The sequence below is a fragment of the Argentina silus genome (genome assembly GCF_951799395.1).
Source record: "Argentina silus genome assembly, chromosome: 15".
Classification (NCBI taxonomy): Eukaryota; Metazoa; Chordata; class Actinopteri; order Argentiniformes; family Argentinidae; genus Argentina; species Argentina silus.
The window spans coordinates 13,888,362-13,913,743 of NC_139669.1; the positions used below are offsets into that span (position 1 = coordinate 13,888,362).

At 43.4% G+C, this 25,382-nt stretch overlaps 1 protein-coding gene across 2 annotated transcripts; it reads right to left on the reverse strand.

The window, feature by feature from the left end:
• Positions 1-2,293: 2,293 nt before the first annotated feature.
• uvssa (UV-stimulated scaffold protein A) lies at positions 2,294-25,382 on the reverse strand. Of its 2 annotated transcripts, none has more exons than XM_083685891.1 (14): positions 25,299-25,382; positions 24,780-24,902; positions 24,341-24,671; positions 23,929-24,049; positions 23,320-23,730; positions 22,641-22,750; positions 22,312-22,440; positions 13,926-14,046; positions 8,548-8,749; positions 7,922-8,062; positions 7,336-7,519; positions 6,845-6,956; positions 3,455-3,635; positions 2,294-2,759 (listed from the first exon to the last, which is right to left on the reverse strand). In XM_083685891.1, exons 2-14 carry the CDS (start codon positions 24,887-24,889, stop codon positions 2,663-2,665), a joined length of 2,250 nt encoding a protein of 749 aa, XP_083542017.1. In that variant the 5' UTR covers positions 24,890-24,902; positions 25,299-25,382; the 3' UTR covers positions 2,294-2,662. The 2 variants fall into 2 exon arrangements, with proteins under 2 accessions (XP_083542017.1, XP_083542016.1); XM_083685890.1 differs by having other exon boundaries at positions 25,189-25,346.

Sequence of the window (25,382 nt, forward strand, 5' to 3'; positions counted from 1 at the left end):
TTTTAATTCTGAATGCAGTTTTAAAAATATTACAGAAAGCTGAAAAAATAAATGATGTATCAATATCGCCATTTAAAGTTAATTTACATCTGGAATGGCTTGAAATATTGTAAGTACTGTGTAACTAAACTGTGAAAGTTTTAAACATTGTTTTCATAAACGTTTTCCCCTATTTATTTATATCATAATTTACTGAAAATATTTGGCTGTAGGCTAATGAATGCTCATTTTGTCTTTGATAAGACGGTGAAATAATAAACGATATAGGCTCTTAGCAAACGAATAGGCTATATTGAATATGAATCTGTTTCTTATTCGATTCATTCATTTTCTCCCCCTTTTCACCAAATTAAAGGACATTTGGGAACTGGAGACAATATTCTTTTTTTTTTTTTTTTTTTAAGAATGTAAAAGCCTAGGTTTTGACCAATTTTTTCCATTGCTTTCCAGCGGTTAGGATGCCTGAAATTGGTGCATTGAAATGTTTAACTAAAAAAAGAAAACAAAAAAGATTATTATTACAACAAAAATATGCTTAATGATGAACAGCGAGGTGTGCTTAACTATATGGATGTCGCCATCATGCGTGGAAATCAGAATGGATAGGTTATAGCATGTAAAAAACGTTTACAATTGGATTAAATAAGGCTAAATTCCATTACTAACTGTTATTATACCTTATAACATTTACCTCTCCCTCCAGAAATAATTATTGATTTGGGATATTGCCGTGAATCCATTGGCCAGGAGCGCAAACACGCTCTAATAACTAAAACGGCTATACATTCTCATGGTTCCCACAGTCTGCACGGACTGCTTTGTCTATAGATGAGGGATCTAGATGATTTATCAGAGTGGCCGTGCGCAAGAGAGGCGCCTATATACATACAATAAAATAAGGCGCCTTTATGCATCAACCATAAGAAAATTACGCATATGCGCAATGATACACTCGTGCGTAAATCACCATTTTGCTAATTGAATAATTAGTGCAATCTCTGAGGTTGAAATGATGCAATTGTCCTACCAGTGGTGAACGTGTTTTGCAAACTATGTTCTCATACATTTCGCATGATATTAGGCCTTAATTGCTTTAAGACTCATTTGAATTCAAGGCCTCTTTAGAGATCCAAAACGATCCGCAGACAACAGTGGAAGTATCGCTATTCTATCAAAACAGCAAGTAGCCTGCTGCCTTAAATTGTTTGAACATGTCTTGGGTTTTTTAGGACAAATGTGCCACGGATATATCATTTTAGAACTCATCGACAGAATTGCACTCTGTTGGTGTTTGTCAATCATTTGATTGTATTATGGAAAGCAGAGGGTCTAATTGTTTTCGCCAGTTTTGGCGTTCTCAGTCGTGAAGTCGCTACCTTGTGCAGAATTTAGGATCGCCGTGAGCGACTTCTCTTACTTTACTTGACAAAATTATACCGTACATAATAAGTAGACCTACTCCTTTCATACTAGGATATCACATTTGATTCTAATTGTCTCCATTTTAGGCCAATTCATAAGCAAGCATCGCAGGCCTACAAATTGACCTGAGCTCGAAGAATATGCCACTTACCTATTGTGTATTTGTATTAATTCACGTCCGGATTACTGTCTAATTACAGATCTACAAAATGAAAGACTGCGTGCCAGTATATACAGGCGACGCGTTACGCACTCCTGGAATGTCTACGATGCGCCAACAGACTTGCTTCGATGTAGGAACTGTAGGCCTACAGACACCGTGAAGGATAGACGATTTCAAGGAAAAGCTTAGAAAAAACTTCGTTATTTTAAGTGCATGTGCGACTGCTTTAATTGATTGTTTTCTCAAATGTTCCCGTTTGGTTGCTAGCGTTAATGTTAGATTTGAATATTCGATATCATTAGTGATTTAGCACTATTCCCCTGCGCCTCTTGGAGCCGCATTTAACATTAGCCTACAATTAGGCCCATCAATTCTATACAGAGCTGTATCTGATAGTCTTGCGCATGGCGCAATTAAGCGATTATCAAAAAGTGACGTGCACAGAAGTTAGAAAATTAATTTAGATTACTTCTACAGTGAAGTAGGCGTAATGGAATTACACAATGCTCATTTTTCGTTTGTATGGCCTTATAGGCCGACGTAGGTGTTATGTCTAAGACTGGACATCGCTCTTATCTGTAATATAACTGGTAATTCAATAGGCCAGTAAGTCGTAGATTACCTGGATTATTGTAATAAAGCAATGGAGTAACAATCAATCACATTTTATTAATGAATTGGTTGGTTACTGAGAATTATGATGTGGAAATATTCAATGCAATGTCTTCAAAACATTATTCCTTTTATAAATAGTTAATCACAAGAGGACAAATTACAGTTTAAATTTGTGACATACATTTAATTGGCACCTATTCATCATATTACAAAAAGATCAATAAATAACATTGTTTGACAAATTATTTGTACAAATGTATGAAAACAATTCAGTATTACACAAAATAAAACACAAAAGCAGTTCACTTATTGTTTCATGGTAATTAAATGGCTATTATAGGTCACTTTTTCTTTTCTTTTAAAATGTGAGTGTTGTCAAGGTTTCCTGAGTTGTTTTCCACCATCAAAGTATCTGGAGAGCATTAATTTTGTGGCACCAATACAGCCTTTTCATTTACAATTTCAATTTTTAAAGGCGTAGTTGAATTGGTTTGAAAACTTTTCGTGTTTCCTTTTGTCCACTTTACTCATTACTTCTGCCATTCGCCTCATGGAGCTCCTGTAAGATAAAGCAAAAAAGGTTTAGAATCAAGGGTATTTTAGGAACAGTGTTAAGACTTATAAATACGTTTTACTACAAAACATTTTAACTGTTTAAAGGAGCCATGTGTACGTTTGTTGGAAATCTGCCACCACAGGGAAATTCAGTTTGAAGGACCAAACAACAACATCCTCCCTAATAATAATATAACACCACAGAAATGGACTTTAGCTGTTGTGTTTCAGCATGCGTGCACGATTCGATTAGAAGAGGCAGCCACCGGAGACAGAAAGGCAAAAATCAGTGAGTCCGCTCCCCTAGAACACCCCTGGCAGTAACAACATGTTTATATGCAAACCGAGTGTGGGATAGACACTCCATTTTAAAAAGCACTGTTTCCATACCAAAATAGTGTTCGTAAACCAAAATTCTCTTACTTTACTTGACAAAATTATAACGTACATAATAAGTAGACCTACTCCTTTCATACCAGGATAGTAGGCGATCACATTTGATTGTCATATTGTTCATGCAATCTTCATAAGCAAGCATCACAGGCCTACAAATTAATCTGAGCTCAAAGGGTATAGTCCACTTAATACAGTACATTTAGTAACAAAATTCAACCCAAGATGTATACTGCAGAGTCAAGCATCCGTTGTGCTGGGGATGACCTGTCAGCCACTTCTGAACTGTAGTGAACACTGACTTACTTGTTAAACACCTTCTTCTCTAATCTGGAGCGCGAGGTGTTGGCGCTCTGTTTGAGATCACTGAGGTTGGGGTATTTCTTCTTCTTGCCTTTCCCCTTGCTCTTCCCAAAGGTCTTGGAGGAGCCCAGGTCCTCTCCTGTGGCAGCCTCAATGTCCCGCATCAGCTCACGGTCCAGCCAGTCTAGACAAAGAAACAAAAATGCATTACTGGACCCCAGTATGGCTATGTGCAGATATCCAATCACACAAATACTGCCATCTTAACACTTAATAGACATGAGCACCCATTAACTCAGAGACATGGACCAGAAGAAGAGCATTAAATTATTGAATTTTTGGCTAAAGACAACCCAATACCAATGCCCAAATATGCTTTCAATAAAGCTCTAATTTCAATAAGTTGTTAAAGACCTGATGGGGCCAGAAGTCGTGTGGTGAGAGACATGGTGCCAATCTAGACCCTAGCGTGTGCTTCAAGGTCCTACAGAAGGATGGCATGAGGGATTAATCACTGCTCTGATGGCACCTTGACGCCATGGCCGACCTTGATGCGATAGGTTAACTGCACCATCACCTCGCCCTCATAACGGCAACAAACGAGAAAATAATTGAAAAAATGTTGGCTATTTTGGTGCAGGCATTAGGCTAGCTCTCTCTCAATCACTCTGAAAGCTGCTCTGTGAGTCTGTAAAAGAGGGCGCCAATTTTAGTTACAAATTAATTTTGGGGGGGGGGGCATTCGTCTCCCCTGGGGTGTCGGGGTCGGCTGGGGATGGTGAAAGCCCCCTATTACATGAGCCCTGTGATCCCTCTGTGCTTAAGTCCTGCCTTTTGTGTGCTTTCATTCCCATCCCCGGGATGAGAGTGAGCGAGGGATGAGAAAGGGAGGGATGGATGGAGAGAGAGGCCTTATTAACTTAAGCTGTCTGAAGCCCCCTGCAGCAGGGGTCTGTTCTCTGTCAACAGCTTCTCGCGTCCACTCCAGCTGTGCCCACGGGGGTCAGGCCACACACCAGCAAGGCAGCTGGGATCCTGCCACTCCAAAGACCCTAAAGGAGCCGCGGCCTGAGGCACAGCGCTGGTACCCCAAGAGATGGGTGAGTAAGTAGTGGTACACTACAATAATGCCACTCAGCGCGTGCGCGCGCACACACACAGGGTGGTAGTGGTACTATTACAACTAAGGCCACTCAACAGACCCTCAGGAGATGGGTAGTAGTGGTACCCTGTGCCTCTGGTACTGCCAATCCACACCCACAGAAGGGTAGAGGGGATACCAGTATGGTACCGGAGCGGGTCGAACAATGGTAGTGCCACCCCCCACAGAAGCAGGGTAGTGGTACCTTAGAGTGCTGTTGTCCTACAAACATTGACCTTGTCTGGGCTACTGTAAATCAGAATGTGCACTCCCTGAACCATAGAACAAGTGAAATATGAATTATGTTTAATGTGAAAATGATATGCAGCACTTTAGGACAACCTGGTGGTTTTTTAGTGTGACCTGTTATTTGGATATTTAACAATACAAACTACTTTAGAATAATTATCCATTAAATATCTGGCCTTACTTCATTGCCAAGTCACATGTAAGCTGTCTGAAGCCACACAGCAAACTCTCATTATCATGACTATAACTAGGGAGTCTAATTAAAATCGACTTATACTGTAATGTGTAAAGGCCCTAGCTGAACCATAACGGTTTCTCTCAGACATTTAAGAAATCTTAAATTGTAAACAGTGATAATTTGATAATCTATTGCAGCCTGACCAAACCTATTTTGAGTGATTGATATGGTCCAACAATGGAGTTAAAATTAACAGTAACTTTGCAGCATAGACAAAAGCAGTGCAGTATCTAAAGATTCAAGCTATTCTTCTGATAGACAACTGAAAAGACTCTTAATAATTATTTTTTTGGTTTGTTTACAATTTCTGTTAACCTACCTTTTTCTTCACGCATTTCAGAAATCTGATACTTCTTATAGACTAAATAAAAAAAAAAAACTATGGGTGTGTGGGCAAAATAGACTATTTGAGGGCGTTTTGAGCACAAATCAATATCGCTCCAGGAGAGCGAGCAAGTGACCAGTGAGCGGACTGATGGGCCGTTGGCTGCAGGTCCACACACACAGAGCGGTGGGCCCTGCTGAGCCAGTGCGGCCAGAGAGAGACAGTGTGGCGGGCGGGTGGGCGCTGTCTGGAGGGCCAGGCCTGATGGAGTGGGGGAATCAATACCGTAGTTAGTTACAAAAGATGCTATTTCACAAGCCAGTGGCCAGCGGCCGCCCCGAGTCAGCTGGCCCTGATACCTGTTTGTTAACAAGTGACTGCAGGCAGAGAGGAGCACATCCGACGCCCCGCTGGCAGCAGCCAACACACGCTTAATTGGCTTTTAGCAGCCGGGGCTCCAGGAGAGAGAGAAAGAGAGACGGACACACACACCGCCCCATTATCAGGGGTATTGATGATGACTGTGATTCCATCAGTTCATCTTTTCCTGAACTAAAAAGCCCCTCACCCCCCCCCCCTCTCTCCTCTGTGTGATGGGACTGGAAGTGATGGAGAGTTCTAACTCGAGGCTGCCTTGGTTCTGGTGTGGGCTTTAGAAGCAGGAAGTGTTGCCGTAGTCACTGGTGCTACACAAGGCAGCTATTTTGCAATCTCTCTCTCTCTCTCCCCTATATGGTATTAACGGGCCCAAAGTGTGCCATGGAAACATTCCCCAGACCATTACACCACCTCCACCATGAGAAGGTGTACAGGTGTTCCTAATAAAGTGCGAGGTGAGTGTCTGTATGTATCACTTTGAGCCCGTTAATACCAATCAATCATTGCTTGAATGCCACAGCCTATTAGAGTATTGCTGCTGATGTGCATCCCTTCATGACCAGTTCATTTTCTAATGGCTACTTCCAGCATGATAATGCACCATGTCACAAAGCAAAAGTCGTCTCAAACTGGTTTCATGAACATGACAATGAATTCAATGTTCTTCAGTGGCCTTCCCAGTCACCGGATCTGAATCCAATAGAACACCTTTGGGATGTGGTAGAACGGGAGATTCACAGCTTGAAAGTGCACCTGAAAAATCTGCAGGAATTACGTAATGCAATCATGTCATCATGGACCAGAATCTCAAAGGAAAGTTTCCAACATCACGAAGAATTGAGGCTGTTTTGAGAGCAAAGGGAGGCCCTACCCAGTATCAATATAGTGTTCCTAATAAAGTACTCGGTGACTGTATATATACACCTATCCGAGTTAGAGAATTCTGTAATAGTTATTTTTCAGTCATTACTTTGTATGTTTTATGATGTTTATAAAGTAAAGAAATGTATCAGCTAAGTTGGTATGGAGACCAGTGCTGGTGTGTGTGTGTGTGTGTCTCACCAGGCTGCTCCTCTCTGCGTTTCCTCTCTTCTTTCTCCAGCCGCGCAGCGTCCTTTGGGTTGGTGGGCTTCCCCAGCTCGTCCCGGGGGATGATCAGCCCATGAAAGGGACACTGTGGGAACCAATCGCACCACATTCACAGACGGCAATCCACACCAATCACATGCCAGATTCCCTCCAACTATAGAAATACATTTCTTTCAACTGGGTGAATCTCAAAAGTCTTTCCATGATTCCTCGCATCCTCTCTCCTTGCCTCCAACTCTAAAATCATTGGAGGAGAAGGTCCAAGGAGAGGAACCTAGGAGGAGATTCTTCTCCAGTGCATTTTCAGGAGGTAAGGATAGAGGACGTGAAGAATTGAGGAAAGACTCTGAGATTCAAACCAACTGTCTCACTCATCCAAAGGTGACATATGCAATGTGTCTCACAGAAGACACTTCAAGAGTGTTTTGCTTTTAGCAACACAAAATATATGTTGTGTTCCTCACCTTGACCCGGTCCTGGCGCTCACATAAGGCTCCGTTGGCCATGGGGGCTCCACACTTGTGTTCGACGGGCTGAAAGCGCCCAGCGAACGTGATGTACCTGGACTTCATCTGGGCAGAGAGCTCCTTGTTCTCCACCTCCTCCTCCACCTCGTGAGGAATCCAGAACTGGTGCGTAGAGGTGTTTCTGGAGGAAGGAGAGGAGTGAGTAGTGGACGCAGGGCAGGGAATTGAGTGTGGACGTGCCAATTCATACTACTGGTTTGCCCTCAAGTACATCTGGCTTTACCATTGCTACAGGTGTCAAAATCAACTGCAAGGTTCTGGTAGAGCCTCTTTTCATTACACACAACGCTGTTATCCATACATTTCAAAAGTACATTACTGAGATCCATACAACTCCTCTAAACAGACAATAGTGCTCTCTAGTGGCCATATAGAGAACACTGAAAACTTCATTTGGGGAGAGGTACAGTGGTTGGAACTATAATATTTTATACAGCTCCTTGACAAGAGGTATACAAATCTTAATTTGAGTATACAGTGAATAAAAGTAACAAAAGCCACACAGTAACAGGGTTGTACATACTTTATTATTTTGCCGGCCATGGGTTGCTCCTCTCCCCAGTAGTAGAGGTCCAGGCCGAAGGGAATGACAGGGGCATTCGCCCTCTTGACACTCGGCTCGCCGGCCTGGTCTCTGGACTCCTCCACACCCCCTGCTGAGGAGCTACAGCACAGAGAGGGAAGGGAAATAAACAATACAGAGTTATGGAACAGGCTGCTGCTGTGTGAACTAAGGTGGTGACACCAGTTCCCTCCAAATCAAGCAATATAGTGGTAGCTCCATCTTAGCCACTGATAGACCAGGTGGAATTCACACCACCATGCTTACACGTGTTTGATGCCATTCCTCATTCCATTCACTACAATGAGCCTGTCCTGAGATTTCTACCTCCACTGGCATACACCTACATAAATGCTCTTAGATCTACACCAGTGCTTAGGAGGAAGGGACTGGATACATATGGGCCAAATCTCAAAGTTTGTCCTTGATTCCTCACATCCCTTTCCAAATTCATTCATCTGAGATTCCTTCTCTGGGACGTTCTTCTCCAATGCATTTGGAGAAGGAGGCGAGGAGAGAGGAATCAAGGAAAGACTTTAGAGATTCGGCCATGAAATAAAGCAGAGAGGGAAGGAGTCATCTCCTACCTGGGGGTTGGGCCCTGAGGGAGGCGCTGCCTGAGGAGGTGGAGTGTGGCGGCGGCACAGGTAGGGTCCTGCTCCTCCTCCATGATTCTCTTCCTGAGCCGGCGGAGAGGCTGAGAGGCAGAGGCTGCTGCTACAGGGGGCTTCACTGGGGGCCTGGTGGGCTTTTTACTGGTCACAGAGGTGGAGGGGGATGGATCCAGACCTTGAAAAACAAGCAGTAGGGAGTCCTTAGATTATACACTGTACATAGATTTACATACACGGATTATACAGAGTCATAGATTTAGATTACATAGATTATTTACTCATGGACATAGATTGTATCATACAGGCTAAACACTCATATACTACTTTGAGTATATACATTATGATACACTCAGGCATATAGATTTACACATGGATATTAGTACAGTAAATGACGCAGATTTGACACAGATTTTGCAAGTTTGCTCATCCTCAGAACTAGAAGCGGTGTTAGTGTTGAGGGCCCATCAATGTCTTTCTCCAGCCTTTTAACTGGGGTCATTGGGTTAACCACGCTCACGTGATGAGAAACCTGGCCTGAGCCCTGGGGTTGAACCCAGTCAGTCCCACTAATACAGTGGGTAGGGTGGAACGGCACGGTGAGTTAGCCTCCTGGGTGGGCAGGGGGGGTCTGAGGAGGGGCTCTATGGGGGTCAGACAGGGCTTAGGACGGTAACAGAGATCAGAGCCCAGCTCTAAGCCAGCACCTGCCCCAGCGCCACGCCACCCCACGCCAACAGAACCCAGGGCATATTAAAAAGTTAAAAGAGCAGTTGTTACCTCAGATGACTGTGAGAGACACCTGACAGACATGCAGCACATCATCTCCATTCTCAACCTTTTCCTCCTCTCCATAAGAATACACTCTATAAGAATACACTCTATAAGGATACACTCTATAAGGATACACTCTATAAGAATACACTCTATAAGGATACACTCTATATGAATACACTCTATAAGGATACACTCTATAAGAATACACTCTATAAGGATACACTCTATATGAATACACTCTATAAGGATACACTCTATAAGAATACAAGACCAGATGCATAAGCAATCCTTTGGTATTCTGAAACACCAACTATGGATAACAACGCAAATGTGTACACACACTCTCACACACTCACACACTCTCTCTCACACACACAAACAAGACATATCATGTAATGTTGGTCGGCACCAGTAAAACATAGATTTGACCCTCCTCCTCTCCTCTCCTCTCCTCCCCCCATCCCCTGGTGTGTGTTCGGGTCAACCGTTAATCCCACGGCCATCTCCATCCCTCTGACTTACTGCACCATTCCTCCCAAGACCCCTGTCTGAGCTATGGTGAAATACTACCAAATCCTTTCTTTTTCTGTTCAAATTGACCAAAATGGTAGCTATTTGTCTGAAGCAATAAAGTTGCAGGTGTTAAAGAGATAAATCAATAAGAGGAAATAGAGAGGCCTAGCGGCGCCGCGGCTGCCAATGGTGGCCCTATTGATTTTTCTGAGTTCAGCAGGCCTTGTAATTAAAATGTAAATTTGAGAAAGAGATAACGTCCTGACAGGAGAGCCGGGATAAAGGGATAGATAAAAGATCAGCCGTGAAAAGAGCAGTGGAGAGAATGGAGAGGGAGGGTGGGGTGGGGTGGGGTGGGGTGGGGTGGGGGCGCAAGGATAGAGAGAGAGAGAGAAAAAGAGAGAGAGGAATGAAAGAGGAGACTGAGAAAAGGAGAGGGGAGACCAAATGCTTTCTGAATTAACTCATTCCCTCTGGATGAAAGAAAGCTTGGTTTTGAGAAGGGAGAAAATAGACGTTTTCAGAGAAATGTGTTGGCTTATTGGATAAACTATGATTGGTTGGTGCAAGTTCAAATGAAATGGAGGAAAACAAACAGACAACAGACATACAAATATTCACACCTGGCCATTATTGTGTCTGGATGAAAAATAGTCTGTCTTGAGTCAATCCCCTGGGAACCGGACATAAAGAATATAGCCTCATCTCTTACGCCACATTCACCAATGGCAAACTGCTATCTATCTATCTTATTCAATTCTCATAATGTTTCCTAAAATAGTCCTTCTCTGACTGTTTTAACTGTTGATTCCACGAGTGCTCACATTTTTTCTCTCCTAAATTGGATTCTTTAATTTCATCTCGTTCTATTGATAGATAGATAGGTACTTTACTGATCCCAGAGGGGAAATTAAGGCGTTACAGCAGCTCACATCACAAACAACAACAACAATAGAATAAAACAGACATCTGAAACATTATATACAGAAAGAACAGTCCAGTTATGATTTAACATCCCCCAGCCTGACTCTGATCACTCCGATTGAGCCAGCTGGAGGAGTGGATTGGACTACTGTCATTTGTAGCAAATCCCAGAGGTATCTGCAGAGCCATCTAGAGCGGCCAGGAGGAACATCTACAATGTGCTGCGACAGTCCTCAAGCCAAAATCAATAGAGATTCAGCAAAAACACGCCAGCACTAAATACATCACATTTAGTATCCCTACGAAAAGACAACATTGCAAGATGATTCTATGACAAAATCACAATCATTTACCCTCAAAGGATATAAGACAGTAATGGAAATATACACTTAGTTTTATAGTCCTATGGCCACTTCTATTTTCATGTTATTCAAGGTAAAATGACATGGGTACTTTCTGGTATTATTTATAATGAATACCCTATAATTACACTACAAAGCAATTATGTAATAGTTACAGTGCCTTCGGAAAGTATTCAGACCCCTTCACTTTTTCCACATGTTGTTGTGTTATAGACTCAATTTAAAATGTAAAGAATTTGCCGTCAATCCACACACAATACCCCAGAATGACAAAGCGAAAACAGGTTTAGAAACTTTTGTAAATTGATTAAAATTGAAATACAGAAATACCTCATGTACATAAGTATTCAGACCCTTTGCTATGACACTCTTAAAATTAGCTAAAATGCAAAAATGTCATCAACAAATCACTCAATAAGTTGAACTGAGTCCATCTTAATGCAAGGATAATAGTTCATTAATTTTGGAATTAATATCTTTGTTTTTATATGGTCTCTGATTTGCATAGGAATCAATTACATACTGTGTAGATTAGGATGTCACTACCAACTCAGCAAATTTAATAATTTTCTCTTGATCCTGACAAACTCCCTAGTCCCTGCCGGGGATAAACATACCCATAACTTGATGCAGCACCACTATTGTTCACATGAGAGATGGTGCAGAAACTGCATTGCATGTACTGGATTTGCACCAAACGTAATGCTTTGTATTAAAACCAAATAAACACATTTCCAGCCACTTTCTTTGCTGTATCACTTGAATTCATTGTTGCAAACACAATTATGGATATGAGAGAGATTATTTTCCATTAAAGGATTATTTTTGGCCACTTGGTTATAGACCAATTTTGTAGAGTGAGATGATGATGTTGTCCCATTGACTGTGCTTTTTCCTCTCTACCATACAACTTTCTAGATTTTTGTCTCCCCAGGCCTCAGGGTCGCATTCCTGAGCTGTTTTGTTCCTCTCCATTTGTTCAGTTTGTAATGACAACGTGATCCACACAGTATGTAATTGATTCCTATGCAAATCAGAGACCCTATAAAAACATAGATATTAATTCCAAAATTATATGAACTATTGTCCTTGCATTAAGATGGACTCAATTGAACTTATTGAATGATTTGTTGATGACACTCTGCATTTTAGCTAATTTTAAGAGTGTCATAGCAAAGGGTCTGAATACTTATGTACATGAGGTATTTCTGTATTTTAATTTTAATAAATTTACTGATATTTCTAAAAACGTGTTTTCACTTTGTCATTCTGGGGTATTGTGATTGATGGCAAATTCTTTTAATTTAATCCATTTTAAATTGAGTCTATAACACAAAAAAAGGTGAAAAAGGTGAAGGGGTCTGAATACTTTCCGAAGCCACTGTATGTAATGATGTGGTTGCCATGGCGTCTCCAAGTAAAGACCACGTAATTAGGGAACCATAAAATAAAGTGTCAACATATGTATTACCTTAGTACTGCAGTATCTAGAGCGAGTGTGAGAGAGAGAGACTGTGGCTCAGCTTGGCTGTGCTAGGGAGGATGTTTCCCGTGGTTTAGTCCCCCTACAGAGGGCAGGTGGATGTTGTAAATTACAGCATTGGGCTAATGGGGGCTCATTAACAGCATTGCATTGTTAATTTGGCATGGCTTCCACAGATCATTACATAGCTCACTAATCAAAGCAGCCAAGCTCTGTTCGACGAGGTTCCCACTCTCTCTCGGGCGCGCGCACGCACACGCGCGCACACACACACACACACGCACACACACACACACACACACATTAAATAGAGCAATCACACTACTGGTCAACTACTGGGGGGAGGGGGCTAATCAGACAACTATTTTAATAACAGTGACATGGGTCAGTTTCTTTTGAAACGTGACAAGGAATAAGGAGGAACATTTAATTAGAGCCTAGAACAGGGATTTAAGGCTGACTATTGACACTAAATAAACGTACAGTATGTTCAAATGCGAAGCAAAATGTACATAGAAAGGCGGAGGTAATTCATCATAGTCAGTGTCTGACTAACTATTCAATTTAATTTGTCAGCAGGTAGCTAGCTAATAATGGGAGGTTTCAGCAAACTGTTCTGACATTGAGTGCCTGTTGGACTTCAGTGTGATGATGACACAGGGGTATTATACTCGATTGCATTACAGACAACCTCTGACCTCTGTGCATGACCCGTAGTCTTACTGCCTTGCAGCTATATATATCATTATCGCTGTCATTGACAATTACGCAGACCAAGTGAAGGATCTTTTGACTGTAGAACTGCACTACAGCAGCAAGAGGTATGAAACATGTAGGAAAAAAATGTTGTGGCATTTGGCGGAAAATGTTAAGATTCCGCTACAATCACTATACATATAAAATAGTGCCAATATGTTGGGTAGATGAATTAACCTTGCAGTCAACAAGCACCTCACCTCCAAGTTAGAAACAGACCAATGAGAGGGAACGTGCCTCGATCAGCCACACTCTGAAGCCTAACCTTTGACCTTTCAGCGCACAAGTTCGACCCTAAACTATCCCTTAACAAACAAACAAGCTTTAAGCGGCATTCTTTGTCACCTTTCTCTTGTTTATCTGAACCTAGCCGGTCACTAGTTTGGATTGGTGTGTGTGTGCGTGGTGTTCTCCTGGGCCGAGGGTGAGAGCTTACAGGGATTACGGCGGCAGCGGGTCCCTTTACGGCGCTCTTTATTGCTGTTTGTTTGGCCCTGATGTGTATGTATGCACGAGCCTCAGCACCTGAGCAAACTCACCGTACTCCGCCCGCAGATGCTCAGGAATGTCGGCTTCAAAGCCTTCCTTTTCAGGAACCTCCTCAAAGTCATCATCATCGTCGTCGTCGTCATCCTCCTCGCCATCCTTGGACGCTTTCATCTGGTGGGTGGGGAGAGGGTATATTTGTAAGTACAAGGTCATTTTACAACCATCACTGAACGAAGATGATCACTTACAAGACTAAATGGTGATCATGCATTGCGGTAGTTGTTTCTAAGAACTCAAGCACGATCAATGAGAAATTAGAAAGACTATCCTTCCCTGCTATAACATACAACCAGAACGCAGCCTACAATACATCGTTCCATAACATTTCACAACGGTTTGTGTGCAAAATTGAAGAGACTGAGCGTCTCCTTAGTCTTCTAAGTCTGGCCCTGTTCTTGAAGTCTCCTGTGACCCCCCTCCACTCCCCCCCCGTTTGTTTGCGGACAGTTTACAGAGGAATTAGGACCTCATCAGCAGTTCCCCGGTTGCTGATTAGTACTCAAATGGGATCCACCACAGCCTGCGGCTGTGCTCCTAAGATTTACAGCACCACGAACGGCAAACTCGGCAGTAACGTGGGTCGTCTTCACATTTTAATTCAAACCCTTAATGGAATTTCCAGTTGACCACATCCAATTTTTCCTATCCTTTTCTTTTGGAGAGGTCTATTTGACTACTGTCCCATCTAATTGTGGACCGCATAACACCGCGCTTGTTAAGTTACATTTCTCTCAGCATTCAGGTGAGGGTGAAAAAACCCAGAAGAATCTGCCTCATGCTTCTAAAGTGGCACAACTTAGTTCTTTCACATTTATGCAATTACTGTATGAAAGGAATTGATGCAATTAATGAAAAGCGAAGATAGTTTTCTGCAGGCAGACACTCAAAAGGTCTAATCAATGATATTGAATACGCAGACACATTTGTGACACACCGACATGTATTTATAACACAGGAGGGCGACCTTCAGATACATCCTCATGACCATTTCCTCAGCTCTTCACCCATAAAGCACCTTGAACCATATTCTCTTGTTACCCTCCTTTTTTCTGTTCTCGCCAATCCACTCACGACTAATACCTGAACATGAGAAACCTACTGATCCCTTCTTCCTAAAAGAGGGCAGGGATATAAAGCGGAAGCTTGAGGAGAGCGGGCAGCGGGCTGGCTCCCAGATGGAGAGATAAGTGGAGGTGTATTGTGCCAGTGATTCCGAGGTGTGGGATAGGTGTCTGCGCGCCGAGCTGATAAGGGGCTCTGAGACGCGGCGGGTGGAGAAAGGCTGGGTCACACCACGATAGGGGAGGGCTCTCACCCCGGAGCCGCCGAGCTGGATTTCCGCCGTGCAATCGCTCCTCACAGATCTACTCAAGGAGAGAGAGATGCCAGACACAAGAGATCTGAGGGGACTAGGGGGGTGGCGGCTGGAGGTATTAGGGTTCTGGCCGTAATCACGACTATATGAACAAAAACCAAACAGGGAAAAAAGCGAGGTGATTTTGAGGCAGTTTGGCTGTTTTCAACATTTCATCACTTTGCTTTGAGCAGGAAAACCTCATTGGACATAAGGAGTTGAATAGAACTCAACTAGTTAACCGTGTGTGCAAACGAGGTGGCCACCGTGTTGACGGCTGGGATGCCTGTTGGGGAACAAAGGAGGTGGGCTCAGGCAGGCTGCTGGAGGTGGGAGGTGAGGTGAGATGTGCTCCTGCTCCTCTCTTCTCCTCCTCCTGCTGCCTGCCTCCCTGCCTGACGCCTGCCTCCCTGCCTGACGCCTGCCTGCCTGCCTGGAGTCTGCACATGCACATCCATCACCCGGCCTGTAAGTTTTGTTATCACTCTAACACTAATCAAAAGAGAAAACTGTCACCGGCGCTGACCTGTGGAACCTCCCAATTACGCTCTTCAGGAATGACAGGGGCACTTAACTCCCCAGGAGAGTAAATGACCACCATCAATCTAAGCCGAATAACAATGAGCTGCCGCCACCCGCCGCAAATTATTTTTTTTGGGGGGGGGTTATATAGAATCCGAGTAGGGGGGGAATTTATGAAAGGTGAAAAGCAACCCCAAGGCTTTTTTTCTCTCTCTCTTCTCCCTCTCTCCACTGCTGTTCTGCACGGGGGGTGAGCGAAGCTCGCATCAGCGCTAAACAGAATTTATGCCTTTTAATTTACTCAAAAGGTAGTTAACCATTCCCTGCGCTACAATGCATAACAGAATGCCATTTTTTAAATATAGGGGTCATTTTCATAAAACATTCCAACATAACGTGCATGCCCTTCATTCTGGAGGGCACCGTGTACACAGCACTGTTACCAAGCAGGCGTTTTCCATTTATTCAGCTTAATTGCTTCCATGATTACCTTTATGTCAGGTAGTAAAAGAGAGATCAAAGCTTGCTTTTTATTTCTCTTATTTCCTCTCTCTTATTTTATTTTTCATTATGGCCTGTGCGCTGTGTTGACTGTGGCAGATTAGGGTCTAAACTGTCTTTGGATGAGGTCTCAATTACTCCCTGTCAGGAGGCTGCGGCGGGGAGATGAGCAGGTTGGTACATGCTGCACAGTGAGGGCGGTTATGATGGTGGCCTTATAGGAGGACGTGGCTCCCTCCCTCGCCCTGCTTTAAATACAGTTACACACCTGCGCTCAGTAGACACATTTAACCACATTTAATATGACAAGTTCACGACAATAATAGATTAACTCATAATTACTGCTCTCTCTGGGAGCAAAAGTGGGAGAGACCGGATTGGCTTTGAGGAAATTAATACAATTATTTAAATCTTTAATCTTCTAACCCTAACCCTTTTCTTCCTCAATTTTACATTAAAATGTTTTTTTTTGTTTCCTATCCAACTGAAATACCCAGCAAAAAAATAAAATAAGACTAGACAAATTATGTTGGGAGAGAAAAGATATGATAGGTAAACAGCCATGGTAGCCAAACCGTCCAACATAATAACTGGTTACAGAAACAATTTCTTTAACAACTCTACTCTAACTTAACAGATTCCACACAACACCCTTCCCAAACTCAGGACGAGGGAGAGAAAGTGCAACCCACAACACAACCCAAACTTTCTACATTACTCCAGGCACAAGTACAGTTTTTCATCCCCCAGTGGCTAGCAATTGTGGAAAAGGAGATTGCTGTTTTGTTTATACCAGTTGTCTTCTTTAATCCAAGGCAGTTATTTCTCCCTTGATAGATTAAAACCCCATGGGAAAAGATTACCACCCCACTAGAAATTCCTGGTCGCAAACATTATTTTAGTTTTAATTCACTTTAATTCTGCCCTGATAAAATCAGGCCTGCCATCTGGAGATGGCAGCATTGTAACTCTTGTACAGGGGTGTGTATGTGGAGGGGAGAATTAGCTTTTATATAGAAACATTTTGCTGACACAAGCCTTGCTAAAATATAGGGTCTATTCCCTAGCCCCTCCTTTGCATTTAAACCGTCCTTTTCTCCCATCCTGTACAATGTACAAAGAAAATCACTTTTTCCCCCCCTTACAAAATACTGCAGGAAAGTTCCCCAAGAAGATAAACATTTTTATTTTTTACTAAACTACAGCAATGTATTACTGGGACTAGTCCTGAATGGTCGCCTTCAGTGCACCTGCTGCAACAGCAAATACGGCTAAATTCTTTAATTCCCTCAAGTTTAGCTGTGTTATTTGTTTTTTTATTCCCAAGTTATTCATCTGTGGTAAAATACAAATACTTAACCATTTCGATTACAATATCATTAATTAGTTTATTCCGAGAAATGGGGGGTGTTTCACGCATGCTACAATCGTATTACACTACTTTCTTTTTCCCCCCAATTAGGCTAATTACAATTCAGCAGAGGAGCCCCTATGTGCATCTCATAGACAGAGGCAGGCAATCAGGCACGTCAGAGAGGATATTAGCCATTGCTAGGGCTTGGTGTGTGTGTGTGTGTGTGTGTGTGTGTGTGTGTGTGTGTGTGTGTGTGTGTGTGTGTGTGTGTGTGTGTGTGTGTGTGTGTGTGTGTGTGTGCAGATGGGCGTTGAAACATCCACGGTGAACTCTATTGATCGGCCGTGTCAGAACCTCCGTCCCTTTCCCCCCCTCAGTGGTGAAAGGTGTGGATAATGAGGGAGCGGTTAAATAGCCACCGCTTACGGGGGGAAAAACACACTTCAGCAAGAGGCTAAAGTGCTCCCGCGCCCTCCCATATATTTTGTATGGTCTAATTAACTCTGTAAGCAATCTCAATTACTTTGCGCCCTGGGAAGCGCCCGCCCCAGCGCACTCCTTAAGTAAGTCTGTTATCCTTTTAAAAAATGATCTTAGGAGGCAGCCTCGGACAACTGAACTCTCGACTTCATTTGTCTTTTGGCAAGTTTGATGGCTATGCATTTAAAAACCCATTCAATCTTATAAACTAAAAATTAAATGTACTCAGCTGTGATGGTCCTCCGCGCATCTGCTATTTATATGCTAATATCCCCCCTCTCACTGGAAGGTCTTGCAAATTATTACAGCAAACCAATAACTCAGGTGTATGGGCTGCCGGCGCTGGAGCGGTGGCGGCCGCGGGGAATGGAATTAAACGCCGCGAGTCGGGAGGAGGAGGACACAGTCAAGCCTGCTGGAGGTGAAAAACCCTTAAAGTTGTAAACCCTTAAAGTTGTTCTCCATTGTCTCTGCAGACAATTTAATGTCCCTTCTTGGCCAGGCGCGCCTTTAAGACAGCACTCTGTCTCAGAACACACACACACACACACACACCCACACACACACACACACACACATACACATACACATACACACACACATACACATACACATACACACACACACACACACAAGCAACTAGAGGCCATCTGCACAGCACTATTACATTATGCATTACTTGGGGAGGGAAACTGTGTACGGTGAATATTGTGTGCCTTTAATGCGAGTAAGCCTCTAAATGCATTTACTTTTTCTTTACATGACAAAACGTAGCCCTACGCTCCAAATGTGTCTCGGTCATCTCGGAAAAAGACTTCAGTCACATGGTGATACGTTTCATGAATATTTTCCACCGCACGCATATCATTTGATTGGTTCTGTGGTCAAGAGCCCATGTCCAAGTAGTGTGTGTGGTATTTTCTGCTGCAGCGTTTGATCAAAAGAGGCTCTGTCAAAAAGTAATGAGGTGAGGAGAGGCCCCATTCTGTAAATAAGACTCAACGGAAGAGAGGGCCATGACATGAGGATAAACAGAGGGCGGCAGAGGGATGGTTTTGGGGATGGGGGGACCACTACCAGCCAATGGTAATGGCGCCTATCCCAGGCCACTAGTATCGAGGGGATTCACTAATGAGAATGCTAACTCTCTGGGTCCCGCGGGGTCTCCCCCCCTCCGCCCCGGGGGACCTCATCCTGAAGGGGACCGCTGGGTCACATGACAGATTAAGTTATGTCTCCATCCTTCCAAACGACACTGTCAGCTTCCCAATGTCTTTATCCTGAATGAGAGAGGCAGATTGGGCCGGCTGGGAGCATGGGGGGCGCAATCACGAGAGAATGAGACCATTACTTAGCCTATCTGATGAACACATCTGAACTACGCTTGGGATAAATGGACGCCGAAAATCATTCTCAATTCACATTAAATAGTCTCAACGTCATAATGATATTCAAGATCTAACAACAGTTACTCCCTTACTGATCTGAGGATGAGTGATCGTCTGCTTGTATTAACTGGACAAAAATCAGTGTGGGTCAGAGTGGACAACAGCTCAGTGAAAAACCAGACTACGTCTGCCAAGCCTATCCGTTAGCGCTCTCTATCTCCCCAGGATGTAGTAGCGCTGGCTACGCTAGCTACATTAATACCAGTCAGTCTGTAGATCCTGTATACACCGTTCGTGATCAGGTGAGGATGAGGAACAGGCAGGGGGATAGAGTCCCTCTTGTTTATCTCCCGTTTCCCCAATGAGAAAAACACAAAGACACATCAATTATGGCTCTTCCTGCTGCCCTGATAAGATGCCTTATCTGGGGTAAACAATGCAATATTCCTCACCCATAGCTGCATGTTAAATGTTCTGCTGTTTTGGGAGGGGGTGAGAAGGGGGTTGAAGAGGTGCCTGATTTACAAATCCTTCCTTCTTTACAAGAAACCTTGGTGACCAATAATTAAAGGTGCTTAAATGATATCCCGAGATCCAGTTGGCTGTGTTGGTGTCAGACAAAGCCACCATTTCCATTTATCAGATGGGTGCCAGGAGAGAAGGATACTGGCTGGGGAAAGAGAAAGATACTGATGGAGGTGGTAGAGGGATACTGATGGAGGTGGTAGAGGAGGGATACTGATGGAGGTGGTAGAGGGATACTGATGGAGGTGGTAGAGGAGGGATACTGATGGAGGTGGTAGAGGAGGGATACTGATGGAGGTGGTAGAGGGATACTGATGGAGGTGGTAGAGGGATACTGATGGAGGTGGTAGAGGAGGGATACTGATGGAGGTGGTAGAGGAGGGATACTGATGGAGGTGGAGGTGGTAGAGGGATACTGATGGAGGTGGAGGTGGTAGAGGGATACTGATGGAGGTGGAGGTGGTAGGGGATACTGATGGAGGTGGAGGTGGTAGAGGGATACTGATGGAGGTGGAGGTGGTAGGGGATACTGATGGAGGTGGAGGTGGTAGAGGGATACTGATGGAGGTGGTAGAGGGATACTGATGGAGGTGGTAGAGGGATACTGATGGAGGTGGTAGAGAGATACTAATGTAGGTGGTAGAGGGTAATACAGTAGAGGGTAATACAGTAGAGGGACTCTGTGCATTTGTCCTTGTAACTTAAAAAACTAGGAGGAAAAAGTATGTCTTAGAGGACACGCAGAACAGCATCCTCAACCACGTTAACATTTGTACTTAATACGCCTAAAACTAGCCTACTGTGCCTCCTACAACGCTCTCTCTCAGATGTGGTTATTACAGTGTAACTGTAAAACATAAAGAATTCAAACATCATCGGATCGTTTAATTCATTGCTACGCATCGAGTGAGATCTCATCAATCTAGCGAAGGTAATGACACAAAAGGCAGGCGACAGAATGTACAAGCTGAAACTAAACAATATTCAAGTGGGCTATTACGGGTTGAGTTGTTTTGGTCATTTCTTTATTTCCTCACTTTCATGTAAGTGTTCTTCTCCCCCCCCCCAGTGGAGTGAGAAGCTGCTAAAACTACCGCCTTGACCTTTTTTTTTGGTATTTTGCAATTTTCCTCCCCAATCAGCGCCGAGTTTATTGAGTCGAAAAAGCAATCCTATCCGTGTCACGGCCGTGATAAAGCGAATAAAGTAATGGAATGCTTTTAAGGGTAAAAAGGAAAAACTAATTATGATAAAGGACTTTAAGTTGTTGCTTTATCACACGGCAATGGCTTTTTGCATTGAGAATGGCGAGCCTGACAGTGATAAAACCTTTACAGGGAGCAGTACGGCGCTTTGTCACTGTCACTCCACCGCTCGGCGCGCTCCACTCTCTCTGCCCAGTTAAAAAACGGATATCAGGTGTCATAATGATGAGTCTCATAACTGCTGTATATGCGTAGTATTCCGTTCCAAAGAGAGAGGGAGGGAGGGAATGGGTCTCTCTATTAGCAGCCATAGACGTACCGCAGTTCTCTCTCTCTCTCTCTCTCTCTCCCTCTCTCTCTCTCTCTCTCCCTCTCTCTCTCTCTCTCTCTCTCTGCTAATCTTGTCTGATGCATTACATCTCTGCCTCACTAGAATACCTCGCGCAAATGTCTGACTGGTAATTTTTTCATTACTCCTATGGTTCCTCAATTTCCATCCCTGAAACAATTTAAAATGAAATAAATGACAGAAGAGCTGAACATTAGGGTTAAATTGAAGGGATTTCTACCTTCAACTGGTAATGAACTCTGATATGGCCCTGATCCTCCTTCATTTCATTGAATCAGTAAGTGTGGGAACATGTGGGTTAGAACTCTGACTCTGAATATAACCAGGTTATAGTGAAGTAGATAATGATGTGTTTGTATTAAAGCATGACAATGGTTGCACACTGTTTGTGCTACTAAATGTCAGTACTATTTCAAATAATCTGCCTGTACTGTCCATGAAGACCACTGGTTATTGGTTTCAAAACGCTGATGTTTTTCTTTTCAAATGATTATCTCAAAAACAATACACCATACTGACAGTCACCCCTTCTTCTACTTTTGTGATAAGCAGCAAACCAGCAAATATATTGCTAATAAGTTGTTTAATGCTGCCCTCTTCTGGTGAAGACCTATACCTGCAACCAAGGCTGAGAGGCGATATCAAGCCCTGGACAGCAACATGGATGAGTGCAGATGTGCAGAATGAATACTACTCACCACTCTGCGATGTCTGGCCTTGTAGTGGATGTTCAGATCCTTGTGTTTCTCCAGTGCGGTCTCCAGAGACTTCTTTAGGTCTATGGCTCGCTTGAGGAGCGGCTCTTGCCCACCAGCCCTGGTGTAAACCTGTGGAGGGACATTTCTCAGGAATGGCAATGCTTTATGAAGGAAAACTACTTCATTGAAACTACTCTGAGACTGACTTTTCAGGACAGCTGTTTGTTTATGTTTGTTTTGAGCTCATTTGAATGGCAAGTCTAGCGTGCCTGGCTCCTGAGAGAGTGGCTGTGGAGAGGCAATACATTTGGAAGCCTACAGAACCTCACCTGCACCCAGGACTGGACAGCAGGCAGGTGTTTGGTGCTGATAAGTTTGTGGAGATCCTTCACCGTATTCACCACTGCCTCATTGTCTTCTGTCTCCGTCACCTTCAAATCTGTGGGGGGATTGGGAAAAAACACAGATGACTGAAAGGAGAGTTTGAAAACAACATTTTTATCGAACATTTTGGACATGTCTGTCTAGAGAAGAGACCTGGGTCAAATACATATGTGCACTTGATTTTACTGGCAAACAGTAAACTGAGTTTGAGTTTTACATCACAGTTAGCATTTTGAGGTTGCAGGCCTGTGTGTCTTTTAATGTTTTTGTAACACTGACCAACAAATATGTTATTAACAACACCACAGGCATAGTAGAAAGTATACTGAAACACAAAAAAGCACTCTGAGGTAGACAAAAACAGGCTATTTTACAGGCTATCAAGACCGCTCTCTTGTCCCATCAAAGGGGTGTTTCTGCCATCTGAAATGTCATCTCCTGGATATCTATTGTACGAGGTAAACTAAATCAAGCACAGCTCAAGTATTCAACCCAGGTCTGCTATTAAATACTGTCCAAGTTAAACTCATGTGATCCAGATACATAGTCAGTGATTAGAGGATTCCTGTAGTTGTAACTGTCATAAGTCTTGGTCGTCACTTGTGTGAGTAAGTGAGTACACACCTGTAGAGAGGTTCAGGTCCAGACTGTATTTGTGTGATATGAGGCCTGCGTTGCGTATAAACAGGTCCTCATCAGGAACCTCCTCCATATCACTCTCTTCCTCACTAGACTCCTCGTCCTCGTCCTCCTCCTCGTCCTCCTCTTCCTCCTCGTCCTCAGCTGCCTCCCTCTTCTTTGCCTCTGGTTCCTCTGTTACATTCTCATCATCCAGGTCTTTGCTACAACAAGGCTGCTCATCCATGTCACTGGAAGGGCCGGCTTTCTCATGATGTGTGGATGTGGCAGACGGGGTTGAATCATTGGCTGGTGTTAGGCTTTTTTCAAGGTCGCAGAGGTCAAACTCTGTAGGCAAGAGCAACTGCATGCAGGTGTCCATCTCTGTAAGGCACTCCTCGATCTCCTGAGAGGAATCTAATAAGAAGCAACATTGACACCGTAAAGAGTTGCACAGAAGCTACTCTGCAAACTGGAACCAAAATATTCACCAACAATAGAAGTAATCATTTTAAGGATATCTTAAGATTGTCTCTGATTTGAGGGTCACTGACAAATAATCTTGTGCATCTTAAAGCTTAGATATGTGCAGGTATTTAGCGGTAAGTTGTGCACCTTCCATTTCCTTGGTGGCCTTTTCAACCTTCTCTTTATAAATCCTGTCCATTCTTTTCTGCCTCTCCTCCTCTCGTTTCCTCTCAGTTAATGTTCTGGCCTGAATATCATGGAAGTCCACCTGGAAGAAGCACAAACAGAAAAAAGAAAACATTGTACAAGAGCAGACTAAGCACTTGCGTTTGGTTAAGGAGCTTGGAGATATGCAATTATTTCACATGAATCCAAGTATATCTGATAAAAGTCTTCCTGCATAACAAGTCCCCTGACCTTATAGGGATTTCCTAAAAAAATACAGGTTGAATGTACAGAATATTTGTTTGACTAGGTATTATACAAAACACTGGTCATTTGCTCTTCGGTTACTTACTATGACCTTTGATACAAACAAAATGAGAATTGTCACGCTTACCTTTTTCACCTGCTTGAGAAAGTGGTAGCCCAAGGCCAGCTTCTTGTAGGCTTCTCCATAGGTGGCCTGCCAAGCCTGCACTGTTTGGATGGCCAGTGTCTTCAGCTTTTTGGCCACTTCTTTGGGTGGAGGCAGAGGCAGATCAGAGTCTGTCTCGACGGTCAGGTCCAGAAACTCCTGGAAGTTGGTGACCAGCAGGACCCTGAAGTGGTGCGAGCGGGTGAAGAGTTCACCAACCATCTGGAAGGCCGACAGGCGGATCTCCGAGTGCTCCTGGCCGAGCTGCGTCATGATCAGGTGATAGAAGTGCTCGATGTAGTCGTTGGAAACTCTGTAATAGGAGACGAAATGGTGTTTGACAGGATTACTTTTCATATGATGAGGATTTATTTATTAAGCCGTAGTGGAAATAAAGTTGCTATAAAACACCACTTCATACTTGCAGATCTTTTTCACTTCCTTCAGCTTCTCTTGATTGAGTTGTGGTTCCCCGGAGGTGGTCATCTCCTCCACTAGCTCAGACAGCTTATCTCGTTGTGCGACGTCCATACTTTTGCCTGTGCTGGGATAGGACACAAATAGTATCATAATGTAAAGTCACGTTAGTCACACAGCTGAAAATATAACTCGCAAGACTGACAGTGAGTGACACTATTGTAGCATCATAGCTAGCCAGCTACTAAGGCTAACATATAGTTACTGTTACAGTTTAAAGTATTTAGGAGCGTAAATGGTTATTCCAGTTATACTACAGATGCCTAATCAAAAGTAGCATTGGCAGTCTGAATGACACTTCTGAAGATGTAAACAAAGACGAGAAAGCCAACGTTAGCTAGCTAGCAACCTACCAAATCCAGTGCAGAGCGTCCAAATATAATGCCAAAATCCTATGAAGAGTGCACTATCATGTACAAACACCATAATTCATATATAATGTATTTGTGAGTTTATGAAACACCTTATCTAGCTGGCTATGAGTGTCTGCAGTCTAGCAAGCGAGCTCTTCTTTGGCCACACATTTTGAGCTGCGCATGTGTCTGTC

What these genes read in the sequence shown, in the direction of transcription:
- uvssa (XM_083685891.1), bottom strand. Translation starts at nt 24,889, where the DNA reads ATGGACGTCGCACAACGAGATAAGCTGTCTGAGCTAGTGGAGGAGATG. An exon ending in GCATCTGCGGGCGGAGTACG is followed by an intron (nt 8,750 to 13,925) that starts GTGAGTTTGCTC and finishes TTGTTTTTCAAG; the next exon opens with GTCTGGATCCATCCCCCTCC. An exon ending in ACGCAGAGAGGAGCAGCCTG is followed by an intron (nt 3,636 to 6,844) that starts GTGAGACACACA and finishes TTCTTTGTCTAG; the next exon opens with ACTGGCTGGACCGTGAGCTG.